Source organism: Pangasianodon hypophthalmus, chromosome 29, assembly GCF_027358585.1.
Source record: "Pangasianodon hypophthalmus isolate fPanHyp1 chromosome 29, fPanHyp1.pri, whole genome shotgun sequence".
Lineage (NCBI taxonomy): Eukaryota > Metazoa > Chordata > Actinopteri > Siluriformes > Pangasiidae > Pangasianodon > Pangasianodon hypophthalmus.
This window is the reverse complement of record NC_069738.1, coordinates 6,628,785-6,641,883: the sequence shown is the minus strand read 5'-3', so window position 1 is coordinate 6,641,883 and position 13,099 is coordinate 6,628,785. Positions and strand designations below refer to the sequence as shown.

At 40.0% G+C, this 13,099-nt stretch overlaps 1 protein-coding gene across 3 annotated transcripts; it reads left to right on the top strand.

The window, feature by feature from the left end:
• Positions 1 to 4,695: 4,695 nt before the first annotated feature.
• LOC113543872 (zinc finger and BTB domain-containing protein 12) lies at positions 4,696 to 12,841 on the top strand. 3 transcript variants are annotated; one of them, XM_026942386.3, is made up of 5 exons: positions 4,696 to 4,853; positions 7,353 to 7,556; positions 9,275 to 9,466; positions 9,567 to 9,761; positions 10,001 to 12,841. In XM_026942386.3, exons 2-5 carry the CDS (start codon positions 7,353 to 7,355, stop codon positions 11,015 to 11,017), a joined length of 1,608 nt encoding a protein of 535 aa, XP_026798187.3. In that variant the 5' UTR covers positions 4,696 to 4,853; the 3' UTR covers positions 11,018 to 12,841. The 3 variants fall into 3 exon arrangements, with proteins under 3 accessions (XP_026798187.3, XP_026798185.3, XP_026798188.3); XM_026942384.3 differs by having other exon boundaries at positions 9,272 to 9,466; XM_026942387.3 differs by lacking the exon at positions 9,567 to 9,761 and having other exon boundaries at positions 9,272 to 9,466.
• Positions 12,842 to 13,099: the final 258 nt, after the last annotated feature.

Sequence of the window (13,099 nt, the reverse complement as noted above, 5' to 3'; positions counted from 1 at the left end):
TGACCTCTCTCATCAACAGTGGGTTTCCACCCTCAAAACTGCTGCTCACTGGATGTTTTTTTTTTTTTTTTTTTTTTTAACCATTCTGTATAAACTTCTGTGAAATTCCTAGGGGATCAGCAGTTTATGACACACGCATACCAGCTCATCTGGCACCAACAAACATTCCATGGTCAAATTCACTGAGATCATATTTTCCTTACCTTTCCGTATGCGCACGATTTTATGTATTGTGCTGCTGCCACCTGATTGGCTGACTGGATAACTGCATGAATGAACCGATGTGTAGCTGTTCTTAATAAAGTGGCTAGTGAGTGCATCATTTATGTATTTATGTAAGGAAAATAATGAACAAAGGGGTGGTGTGATCCTTTATCATCCAGAAGTTTCCAATGTTTATGTTCCAATAACGTCTTTTCCAGCATGTCTTAATGTGTTTTATTCCTCTTACACAACAGTAATTGTGGTTTCATTCATTAGTAATTAACAAACACTATGGTATAAACAGCTGTATTTACTTTGTACTTAAACTCACTAAGAAACTGTGCCAGATTTCCCCTAAACTGCACTGCAATCTGTTAACACATTTACGACTTACATACAGACCACTGTTACACTGAAATAGAGACACAACTGCTACACAATAAGTCCATCTGTAATCAGTTACCACTGACATGAATTAAAACACATAAACATTAATATTTTCTGACACTGAATCAATTTCTCTCAAAATGAATTGTGAAAATGAAAAGTGAAATGAAATGAAAATGAAAAGTTTTTTCTTTACATTGTCTGTCACTGACCTGCATACAGAAACTGCTGTGAAAAAGCCTGTGAAACCAAACAGGCCCACTGTGGAATGGATTAGTCTTCTCCCGACCAAAGCCAATATATCAGACGGAAAGATAAATTCTGATGAGGCAAATTGCATGTAAACATCAAGTACCAATTTTGAGCCTCATTAAGCAAATGTGCATTTAATCAAACCTGACTAAACTCTGACCAGGACAATTTTCCAGACAATTTCCAGATTTATCACCATAGTCACATTGAGCAGTCAAATGAAAATTGAGCAGTTTGTTCCGGAGACCAGATATGAATGCAGAATATGGATTTGTTGCAGCCTGTGTTTGTGGATGCAGTTTATCATCATCTCTTATGGAAAAAATATTAAATATGAAAATATGTGAATTCCACATGTGAATTCATCTAAGCACATGTGGGAAATAAGTTAAAATAATAAACCATTTGAAAAAAATCACATGTGAAAACAAAATCACATGACCTACATGTAAAAAAAAAAAAAAAAAAGTCAAATCACAGGTGAAAATTTTTTTAAAAATCCTGAAAATAAAATGTGAAAATTTAAAAAGTGAAAATAAAACTACATGTTAAATTTTGAAAATGTACAAATAAAAACACCTATGAAAAAATTATTTGTGAAAATAAAACCACATCTAAAAAAATTAACTACAAATAAAAAATTTAGTTATTTAAAGCTATCTAAAAAAATAAATAAATAAATAAATGTGTAAAATTCATATGTGAATTGTGTGCTTCTTCATACGTGAAGTTCATGAGACTTTTCTTTAACCACTAACAGTAACATAGTATCATCAATAATGTGTGGAGGAATTAAACATTGACACAAGAAGCGAATCGAGTGTTGAATGGCTTTGACTCACGTGAACCACCTGCTGGAGGGAAGGAGCTCAAGTATGTGGTGACGAGGGTGTGAGCGGTAAGCGATGATTTTTCCAGATCACTTCCTCAGGTTGACAAATAGGATCCTAGCACAATGTCAATAGACCTAATGGCCTGATGGGACAATTGCAGGAAGTCAATCAATGTGTCTGTACTGAACATTTTATTAGAAGGTAATAAGTTTTTATGCAAAATATTGCACATTAATTTGTACCTTTTGCTACACTGATCCATTTCCTTTTAAAAATGCCAAACAGCAGTATAGTCATTGCATATATATCTGGGCCCTGTGATCTTAAACCTCAAAATATTTCCCTAGAATGCAGATGAAAGATGAGAATTTGCCACCTGGGATTAATTGTTGAATCTGTCTTGCGTTCTGCAAGAACATTGTGTGCTAGTATTAAAGCCCTTTGCTACCCTGAGTCCTCTGGGTAATAGTTTCCTCTTTTATGCCTGTGTGGGTTGTGTGGCCTTGTTATACATTACACCAAGCCTTTGGAACACAAAGTATTTCCTGTTTCAACACTGAGCTGTGGATTGCAGGAGAAGTGTGATTGCACTCTGTTGGTGAATGAGTCAGAGTGATGGATAGTTTGGGGTGTATGTACATGTGGATCTGCAATGAATCAATGCAGAGTGATGGAATAGAAAAGACGTTACTTTTAGACGAAGTGAACAACACATGCACCTGCTCATTCATGCCAATTATCCACTCAGCCGATCATGTACAGTAGTAGCAGCGCAGTGCATACAGTCACGTAGAAACAGGTCAAGAGCTTCAGTTAATGTTCACATCAAACATCAGAATGGGGAAGAAATGAGATGTCAGTGACTTTGACTGTGGAATGTTTCTTGGTGCCAGATGTTTGAATAGTTCAGAAACTGAGTTTACACGGAATGGTGCAAAAAAAAAAAAAAAACATCCAGCAAGTGCCAGCTCTGGATGCAGAAGCAGATTGCTGATGAGAGAGGTCTGTGGAGAATGGCCTGATTCGTTCGAGCTGACAGGAAGGCTATGATAACTCAAATAACCACTCTTTACAACCGTGGTGAGTAGAAAAGCATCTCAGAATGCATAACACTTCGAAGTTTGAGGAGGATGAGCTACAAGAGCAGAAGCCCATGCTGGGTTCCACTCCTGTCATTCAAGAACAGGAATGTGAGGGTACAGTAGGCACAGACTCACCCAAACTGGACAGTTGAAAATTGGGAAAATATCGCCTGGTCTTTTTAGAAAAAAAGTGGATGGTAAGTGTATGTCACAAATCTAATCTAAAATAGCCCATAATATTGTAGTGGCAGAAAAATCCTTATAGTTTGCAAATTTATTTACAGATAAAAAGTGTAAAATTTAGGGTTTCCCCACTGCTATGGAACCCCTAAACTGGTTATTTTTGGAAAGAGACATGGTTATAGCATCAAGGTTTAAAGAATTACACTATTAGCACATTTTGTCAGTAGCTGAGTGTATGGCCCAGTGATTATTGCTCTATACCCCCTAGTGTAATAACAGAGACTAGCTCTTTTTAAAATCTTTCAATTCAGTTACGATCCACAAGATTTATTTTAGAACTTCTGATTCAGATTCTGAATTTGGTCAGATGGTGGGTCAGATTAGAACATTAATTGGGCCCGTCCCGGTCCGCAGGCCGTATCTTTGACATCCCTGTCATAAAGAAATTTTAGACAGTAGATGAAACTAAACATTATTCTGTTTAGTCTCTTTCAGGATTACAGTGTCCCCATCCACAGGGTATGAAGGGTCTGAAGGACTGAAGAGATCAAATCTCATCAGATCTCAATCCAACAGAACACCCGTGGGAGATTTTGGAGCGATGTGTCAGACTGCACGTCTCCACCACCATCATCAAACAACGAACTGAGCGAATGTCTTTAGGAAGAACAGTATTCATCCCTACAGTACAGTTCCAAAGCACACTCACACTGTTCTGGTGGACCAACACATTACTGAGACACTTTATAACTCCGGCAATCACGATTCAATCTTTCTGTCATCTTTCATGGATCCTTTCTTGCATTCCTGTTTCAAGGCCTTCTTTTCTATAGCCTCCGCCCCTACAGTGCCTCTTAATCCCACACTCAGGGCCAGTCCTTGCATAAGTAACAAAGGCAGCTAACTGAAGCACCATCTTAAGAGGGGCGCCATTTTATTCAGCCTTCAGCTGTATGTTGAATTGAAGTAGCACTCAAAATGTAGTCAGCGCCTGAGCGCCGCCATTTAAAGTGCCACTTTCATGCTTCCTACACAGGAGACATGTTGTCAGAAAGCATATTTCCCTATGGACTTGCGAATGCGAAGACGTTGCGAATGCAAGTCCATAGGGAAAATAAAACAAAGTTGAATAACTTTGGCATATTTATTATTATTATTATTTTGTAATTGTTTCTTTTATGGTGGCACATCGTAGTTTACCCTGCTGAAAAAAAAAATAGAACCCCTCATAGAATTTGTAATGGTTTTAATGTTTATAATGGGAATTGTATTGATTTTAACGGAAACTATTATGGTCCCTGTGGGTCTCTACTGGTAATTTGTTGCCTTCTGTTGGTAGCATGTTATGTCTAGTGGATACCATTAAGGACCAATGCTGGTAATGGTAGTGGTTTTAATGGATAGCTGATGGTTTGTAATGTTATTTGTAGTGGAAACCATTAGAATTTCTGTGATGGTTTCTATTGTTTTTTTCAGAAGGATAGTGTCATCTCTAGCACATTCTCAGAGTTTATGGATGTGCTGAGAATTGATGACTTTGGTATAGAATTTAAGTGAAAGTGTATTTAATGTATGATATATTTTATTTGTATTGTTTATAACACCCATGGACAAACAAAATCGACCTGTAATTCAGAAATACTCAGCTAACTGCTAACACTGAACTAGCAACCGTCAGAACTTGGCGCGAGCCAAAGTACCCGTATGCTCCCTGGCTCGAATTTCCAAACGCGTTCTCCACTTTCAAAAAAAGGCAGCCACCGGAAGTCACTTCCCGGTCCCCGTAGTGTAGGTTACGCTTCTTAAAAAGTAAACACTAGCCTTAAAGACTTAAAGACACTTCGCGTCACGAGTGTTTCTGTTATGTGAGATTCCTCGCCTGCTCGCCTGTGACAGAAGAACATTTAAAAGGGTAAGTTTGTAATTTATTCGCCTTAAAAACTGAGTAGAAAAAGTGCTCGCGGTGCATACATGTCATTTAATGCCTCGTGAACGCAGCTAACGTTAGCTGGCTAGCTGCACGAGACAAAAGGTAACTAGGCTACAGTTTAGCAGTGTACAAGATGCAGAGTGTTTATATTAAAGATACATGTATTCATAATAGTTATTGGGATGCATTAGTATATAGAGGGCCTGAGAGATCTATAATGAACTCTAGCTAATGTTAGCTCGCTGTATTTGCGTTAAATCTAACTGTTTATTTGAGTAAAGAGTGTGTGTTAGTTTGGTGCTTTAACCTTACAGCTTTATGAGTTATTTATGATCAAAGTGAATGGAAGTGACAGGATGGGTAGTTGAACTGATATATATTTTCTTTAAAACGAATCTAACTTCTTAGAGAAAACAACCTGATGGATTGTCTGGTGAGGTGTGTTGCACAATTTGTTACAGGTTTAATTTACAGGTTTATTTGCCTGATTTTACATTTTGGAGGTGGAGGAAAAGGAGTTAAAGGTGCAGTAGTCGTTTTTTTTTTTTTATTCCTTGCTTGTATAAATTACCTGAAAGATATGTAGAACATGATAAAACAAACAAACAATGCATTTAAGCCGTGTCTTTAGCTAAAGTGTATCAAGTCGCTGAGAAAATCCGTTTGGAAAACCGCCTTCCGGTCCGGAATGCTTGTTTGTGTTTGGATGAGCTTCCTGTCAATCATTTTATAGACCTTCTACGGGTCACTGCAGATCCTGGAGGTGGGAATGGCTCAAATGTTGAATCCACTTAACTGTTAGAGACCTCATCTTACAAGAGGAACAAAAAAGACTCTTCTTACCCAATGTACCTTTAATGTTTTTAAAAGTGAGGTATGTTTAGTAAAATCTCCAGGAAAGAGAGAAACTATTGCTGCGTTCTTTCACTTTTTTTTAACTTCTTTTTACTTTTTCAAACAAAGACAAACTTTTCATGAAAGCTGTTTACACCACAGTGCTGTTAAACTCTCCATTCTGCTTGGTCAGAAGGTGTTGGTTCATTTTCTACAACAGCACAGGATTATATTATTTTGTCCTGGCTGCACAGCAAATCACAGGATTGTATTATTTTGTTGATATGGTGAAGTTAAATTCTGTAAGGAAACGCTTATTTAACATTTTATGGAAGGAGTCTCTGTTGTCGGCGCTTTGTAACAGTCATGGCAGTATTTCGCTTTCTGGTTGCTTAGTAACGTGACGAGCTGCATTTTGTTTGTTTCTAATTAATTTCACATGTGAGGCTGTTGAGGGAACGACTGTTTATAGCTGCTAAGTGATAACAGGAAATAACTTGTTTAACTATAAACAGTTAAAAAGCGTGATGTGTCATTCATTAATAAATAATACAGTTTAATCGTCTATGAATTGCTCTGGTTTAAGAGGAAAAAATCACACGGCTTGGTCTTACATGCAAATAATTACCAGACAGAGTCACACCACTCCGTCACTGATTATTTTCCCCATAACAGCACAATGCGTCATGTTTTTCCCCCCTTATTTATATTTCTTGCAGTGAGTAAACGTTTTCCAAACAAAGACCTTTTGCTTATTCTAGACAAACCAGAATGAAATGTGTTGTTTTTGTGTCGAGAGAAGAATGGTGTTTATTCAAGCGGTTGTATTTGACAGCAGTTCTGATCATGTTGCTTTTGGATGATGTATGGAGTAGGACATCTGAAGTCATTATAATTAAATAATTATTATCTGTATTATAATTATAGTGATATATTGTTAGTGTTGGCAAATTGCTCTGGTACAAGAGGAATGAAATACATCAGAACATGCTGTTACAGGAAAATAATCAACTTCAGGTTTAAGTAGTAGGAGTAGTGACTCAGGAGGAAGTCAGTCTGCTTCGTGCCTAGACGCATCGCACCACCAAAGTAATCTTTGATTATTTTCCTATAAGAGCATACCACGTCATGTTTTTTTTTTTTTTTTTTTTTTGGGCCCTTACTTATATATATAAGTTTTATATCTCTTCATCACTCTTTTACTATCCTCTTGACTCGTAAAGGTGATACTGAGAGGGGCGAGGTGCTTGGGTGAGATCTTGTAAGTGGTGGCTCAGTGGGTAAGATGTTAGACTTCTGATTGGAAGGTTGAGAGTTCAAATCCAGCACCACCAAGCTGCCACTGCTGGGCCCTTGAGCAAGGCCCTTAACCCTATATTAATGAGATAATTGTAAGTCGCTCTGGATAAGGGTGTCTGCCAAATTCCATAAATGTAAATCTTGTATATTTTGGTACTAAGCTAACCAATCTCGTGGAATAATTAAGATCCGAGGAGAAGCTTTACGAGGTCCGTCAGGTTCCTCTCATCCTGCCACGTGTACATTCACAGTGCATGTTTGCTGTTTTTGTGTTGATGAACATTAAAGTCTCAGGTAGGAATAACTGCAGCTGTTGAAGTAATAATTCTGACTGCTCCGTGTGTGCAGATGGATGTGGTGTGTTTCCGCCTGCCTGGCCACAGCGACGCTGCGCTGAGGAACATGAACTCCTTGCGGGAGCAGCGGCACTTCTGCGACATCACCATCATGGCCGGCGGCAGGCAGATGTTCCGGGGTCACAAAGTGGTGCTGGCTGCCGGCTCGGCCTTCCTCAGGGACCAGTTTTTACTGAACCCCTCTGCAGAGCTTCAGGTGTGACTCGGGAGAAACCGCTAGGCAAATGGGGGGTTCTGGGTTCTGAAGTCTCTGAGGGGTCTGTCGTAGAGACGTGCGAGCAATAATTAACGATGCAATATGTATTTATTAAATCTCCTAACATGATCTAAACATTTGGCATAGACTGAAGTATCAAACAATTAAATATAAGTCTTCTAGAGATGAAGGATCTCATTTAAAGGTGTTACTAAACCAGTAATCATGAGTGGACAAACTGCTAGCTTGTACCTTATCTGTCCAATCTAACATTTTTTAGTCATCATTGCCCAGCATTAACTCATCCTTGTAGTATGCTGCTACTGATGATGGTGGGCTCGTCAGCATTTTTTTTTTTTTTTGTCCAGACCATAAATGAGGTTTAAAAAAAAAAAAACTGCTCCCTTCAAAACAACTTTCATTTGATACGCATACTGATCTGCCAGACGTATTTTGCGTAGGAGCTCAGAAATTTTGACTTTAGAGTTAACCTTCAAAAATATGCCAAAAGAGCAAGTCTTCTTTTCCCCCCCAGTAGAAATGGGAGACAAATTAATCGACTTATGAAACTGGAATGATTGACAGGTAAACTCCGCCCCTTTCCCCCTCCCCCAGTTTGACATTAGTACCCGGTGCTCTCGCCTGGACTTGATTTTCCTGCTCGAACAAACCATCGCCTTGACTTTCTGTCAAGCACAATGGAGAATGTTTTGAGCTTTAAATGATTTCTAATCAAATCTATAAATGTCGTTAGCTAGCTTAGAAAATAGTAGACAAGTACATATTTAACATCAGTTCACTATATTTATTAGGGACACACCAAATTTTCAGCCACAGAAAATTTTCGGCTAAAAATACAGCACTTCATGGTTTTCTCCCAAAAGACAAAAAAGGCCTCAAAAGATTAAACAGACCTACAACAAAATGTCAAATCATTAATGTTTTACACATAACTTTAAATTAATAATTACAAAGTGGTTAAATCTTTGTTTGCAAATGCACTGAAATGTAATATGCTCCCGTTAGTTCATTGGTGTCACTTGCTACACAGTAAACATCAACTGAGTATAAACTCAAGCAAGAATTTAGCCAGCAAAATCACATTAATACCATTTCATACTAATGGAGCCGGCTAGCCCAGAAGCTCCTCATGCACTCGGGTTAAATTTTATTGGCAACCCATTTTTAGCTTAGTTCCTTTTGTTTCTAAACAATGTGACTGGAGTACAGTGTCTGGAGGGTTAGACATGAATTCAATTATTTTCCCACCCCGCATTATAATTATGCTAGTTTAAAGATATTTTGGAAAGCATGTAAAGATGTTGGTAGTGTCTCTATTTTAGGCTTCTGTAATTAAGTTCAGCTCGTAAATGAACTCTACCCTAGCCTTAGTAGAGCCAAGGCATGAAGTCATAAGCGAGGGTCAGTTGGCAGGGGGATGGGAAGGTTTTGAGTGTTTTCATTACAACTGCAATTTGCCTCGCAGGCAACAGAGATGTGGGATCGACCGCCCTCCTGAGGAATTTCAGTACTCGAGTACTCACTCCTTCTGTGTAGTGCTTCAGCAGAATGCACTTCTCTAGTCCATTGTTAATTAAGTGTGTCTTCTGTTCTATTTGCAGAGAACAATACTGGTTTGTCATTTCTAAGGTAACTGGTAGTAGCAAAGTTCCTTCTGTTTTATTTGTTGTTGTTGTTGGTGGTGTTTTCTGCAGCAGGTGTCAGTGCTGCACAGCTCCACAGTGATCCGAGAGCTGCTGCAGTCCTGCTACACGGGCATCCTGCAGTTTAGCGCCAAAGAGATCGTAAATTACCTGACGGCAGCAAGCTACCTCCAAATGGAGCACGTGGTGGAGAAGTGCCGAGTGGCTCTGAGTCAGTACCTGCAGTCGAAGAGCAGCAGTTCAGGAGTAAGTCAAATTCAATCCAGCACATTCAGATTTAATGCTGCTCTTCTCTTTACATTTGACTCATTTGGATGTTCTGTTCATTCCATCGTCACTTGTTCAGTCTGTAAAAACAGAAGAATCACAGGCTATGGCAGCAATCGTCAGTGGAAGCACTCATTCTCTGGACGATATGTCGCCCCCTTCTGAGCGTGCCTCGTCACTGCAGCCTCACAGCTCAGAGGAGGAGCCGCAGGTCTCAGGAGTCGAACACGCCGGTGTTCAGCCCAGAGATGAGGCTGATTTTTCTATAGCGCGGGTAAATATCTGTTAACGGCTTGATTAGATATCTCAGGAAAGGTGGAGGTCAAGCCCAGGCTGAGGAGAATTGACGTAACTATAAGCGTTCACTTTCAGACCTAAAAGAAAATATTTCAGCATTGAATCGAATCACTGAGTCTTTTAAGTGAGTCATTCAGCTTTTTTGGCTAAATCACTCATCCCTTCTGTAAGGTTTTAATAAATCACTGACGTTTGATTAATGTGTCAATGTTGCAGCTTCGAGCCTCAGAGCACTCCGGAGGTGTTGAGGACGAAGAGAGCAGAAACGACTTCAGCGTGTTCGAGGTGCGCATCAGGGACGAGCACCATGACGTCGAGGAGAACTCAGGAGTCCAGGAGGATGCCGGAGACGCAGTGGACGTGTTAGCCGTACGACAGTTGACACATCCACATGCAGAGGATCTGAGCAGGGATGAAGGTGGAGCGCCGGGCAGCAGCCCGAGGGGTGGAGTGCGCATCTGGAGACGGAGATTCGGGGAGCCCAGGGGCGGCCGTGGGCGGGGCTTCAAGCACAGGAAGCGCTACACCTACCGTGAACGAAGGCCTTTGGGGAACTTTCAGCAGGCTTGGCGCTTTCCCACCTCCGAGGAGATCATGGGGAGTTTCGGAGCAGGGATGGGGCAAGACTACTTGGCTCTCGGAGAGGGTCCGATGCGGGTGGAGTACCAGCCGTCGGAATGCCAAGGAGATGCGGCAGGTTCCGATGGTGGCCCTGGTCACTTTAGCATGGACGGAGCAAGCGCTGAGGACGATGTAGGAGTCGTATCGTTGCCCACTAATGAAGACGGTGGTGAGGACTCTGTGGCTGTCGTGGGCTCCACATCCTGCGTGACGGGCTCGGTGGCGTGCGAGCAGTGCGGCCTGGCGTTTTCTTCAGTGGAAGATTTAGCCGCGCACTCGCGCTCCACCCACCTGCTGTACGTGTGCCCGTGCTGCGGCAAACACTTCAGCCAGACGAGCAACCTGAACCGCCACATGGCCGTCCACCGCTCGGCCAAGCTCCACAGCTGCCCGCTGTGCCACAAGACCTTCACGCAGAAGTCCACGCTGTCCGACCACATGAACATGCACAGCGGACAGCGGCCGCACGTCTGCGCCTTCTGCCGCATCTGCTTCGCCCACAAACCCGCGCTGCGGCGCCACCTGAAGGAGCAGCACGGCAAGACCACCGCGCAGAACTACCTGGAGATCCAGAGGGAGTGTGAGGAGCCGGCTATAGGAGGAGGAGTTTAAGATGACTTTTCAGGATGGAATCTAAAGTAGCATTATTGAGATAGAGGGACAGTTCTGGTGAGGATTAAGGGCCAGATTCTGACAACATCTTATCCACCTACAATGTGCTAAATTGAATCCTAACTTGAGCTAAGCAAAGGAAACCACATCAGGTGTGGTTTGGTGAAATTTTTCATTTACACTTTATGCCAATCAATTAAGTCATGTTTGGTATCTGAACATTTGCTTCTTTGATTATGCACTGGAGCTACCAGGATAATTTAGTGAACAAGTTACAGGTTCCTGACCTTTGTTTTTAGGCCAGAGGTTGAAACGTCTGGAACAAGTATTGCAAGTCTTCTCACTCAGAATATTTTCATCTAATTTCATCTCCATGTTAGTGACTGCTGTTTTGAGTAATTTTGTATTTTAATACTTGAGTACAAAAAAAGAAAAAGAAAACTAATTAATCAGTTATTCAGTATTTTAAATAATGTGCCACAACAAATCATGCAGTTCATTGAATAATTTTAAAGTTTCTAACTTTATACAGCCACAAATAGAACAAACATTGAGCCGCATTTATCAAGCTGGATACGAACGGATTTATTCGTTAATCATTCGTAGGAGCTTTTACACAAAAAAATTTGGTATTGAAGGAAAAAAAACACAACTTATTATTAAAAGATGGGTAACTGAGGCCCATTATCAGTATCACATAAACCAAAGCAGGTCACTTTTAGCTATGTTTTTAGTATTTTATTTTATTATTATTTATCTTTCTTACTTTCTTTATCCATATAAATGCTCACTACATAGGGTAATAATATAATAATGTAATATAATCTAATGTAGTGTGCTAAATACCTATGAGAAACTTGTATTTTAACTGGTATAGCCTGCACAGGTTTGCACTCAGTATTCTTTCTTGTGTTTTTACGCAGATTAAAGTATTGGCACCCTCTGCCTTGCTTATTCATGCGCAAATCTTAATACCCTTGCCTCAGACAACCCTTAAACTGTCGCTATTTACAAATTTAAGTTCAAAGTTGAAGATTTTATGCTAAAGAATTTGGAAGAGATGCATGTTTATCATTTGTTACATTAGCCTGATAGCTCCAGAGCAAAACTGGAAGCCCAAACATTGTCTTGGCTGATCACTTGCGTTGAGGAAAGTATAAAGCCATTCCTTTAAGAGTCAGAAGACGCACAGAGATGCGAGGAGCCTAAAGATCCCGAAGTCAGAGTCTGGCCCTAAGTCTGAAAGTCAGATTAGTTATGTTGATGCCTCACTAGCCACGTCCTGTTTAGTTAATGAGGGCTTGGTTCTTCAGACTTGAGAACATCTGTGCCTCATTGATAAATTAGTATCTGAACACTGTGCTGACAGACTGCATTGTGGAGAATAAAAACAGGAACAAAATCAGTGTCGGTGTAATTGTCTGTATGTGTATTCGGTAAATAGCTTGTAACTAGTCGAATAAACCAGTTAGCAACAAGCCAGTAACGTTGTAATCAAGTGTAACGTTTTGTTTCATGTTGTGTCTTTAGCTACGATATGTTGTCATTTACAATCAATTAAAAAAAAACAGGGAGCTTTAATGGATTTCTTTCCCCTTCTTTTTCTGCAAAACATTATGGACTTGATAAACGATGACTTTTACACACGTTTGTGTCTGAATGATTTGCATTTTCTGTTGTGCCTGTTTAAGAGCATTGGCTGAATTCAGTCCTAAGTGCAGAATATTAGCTTTATACTACAGCGTGGTTGATTTTGTGTAACAGCAGCTTATATTAATTACACAGAGACTTGTATGGAGGATGATCTACCTATGCTGATTTTAATGTTGAAGTTTTCTGTGAGGAGACGTTCATTTAGCTTTTTTTTCAGAAGGAGTCTCCAGTGTCAGTGATTTGTAACAGTCAGAGTTAAAGCTAAAACTTTAGGGTTTTTTTTGTCTTATTAACTTCAAGAGAAAAAAAAGAGAGGCTAGTGAGAAATAACTTATTTTGCAGATGTTCCATAACATCAAATGTAACTAGAAATAGATAAAATATGTAGCATTCTTGAATGAATAAAAATGGTAAATTGCTGTTATAAGA

Excerpts from the sequence above, each read along its gene's own strand:
- LOC113543872 (XM_026942384.3), top strand. The coding sequence starts at position 7,353 with ATGGATGTGGTGTGTTTCCGCCTGCCTGGCCACAGCGACGCTGCGCTG. Across the intron at positions 9,467-9,566 it reads CGAAGAGCAGCAGTTCAGGA|TCTGTAAAAACAGAAGAATC; the intron begins GTAAGTCAAATT and ends TCACTTGTTCAG. Across the intron at positions 9,762-10,000 it reads CTGATTTTTCTATAGCGCGG|CTTCGAGCCTCAGAGCACTC; the intron begins GTAAATATCTGT and ends TCAATGTTGCAG.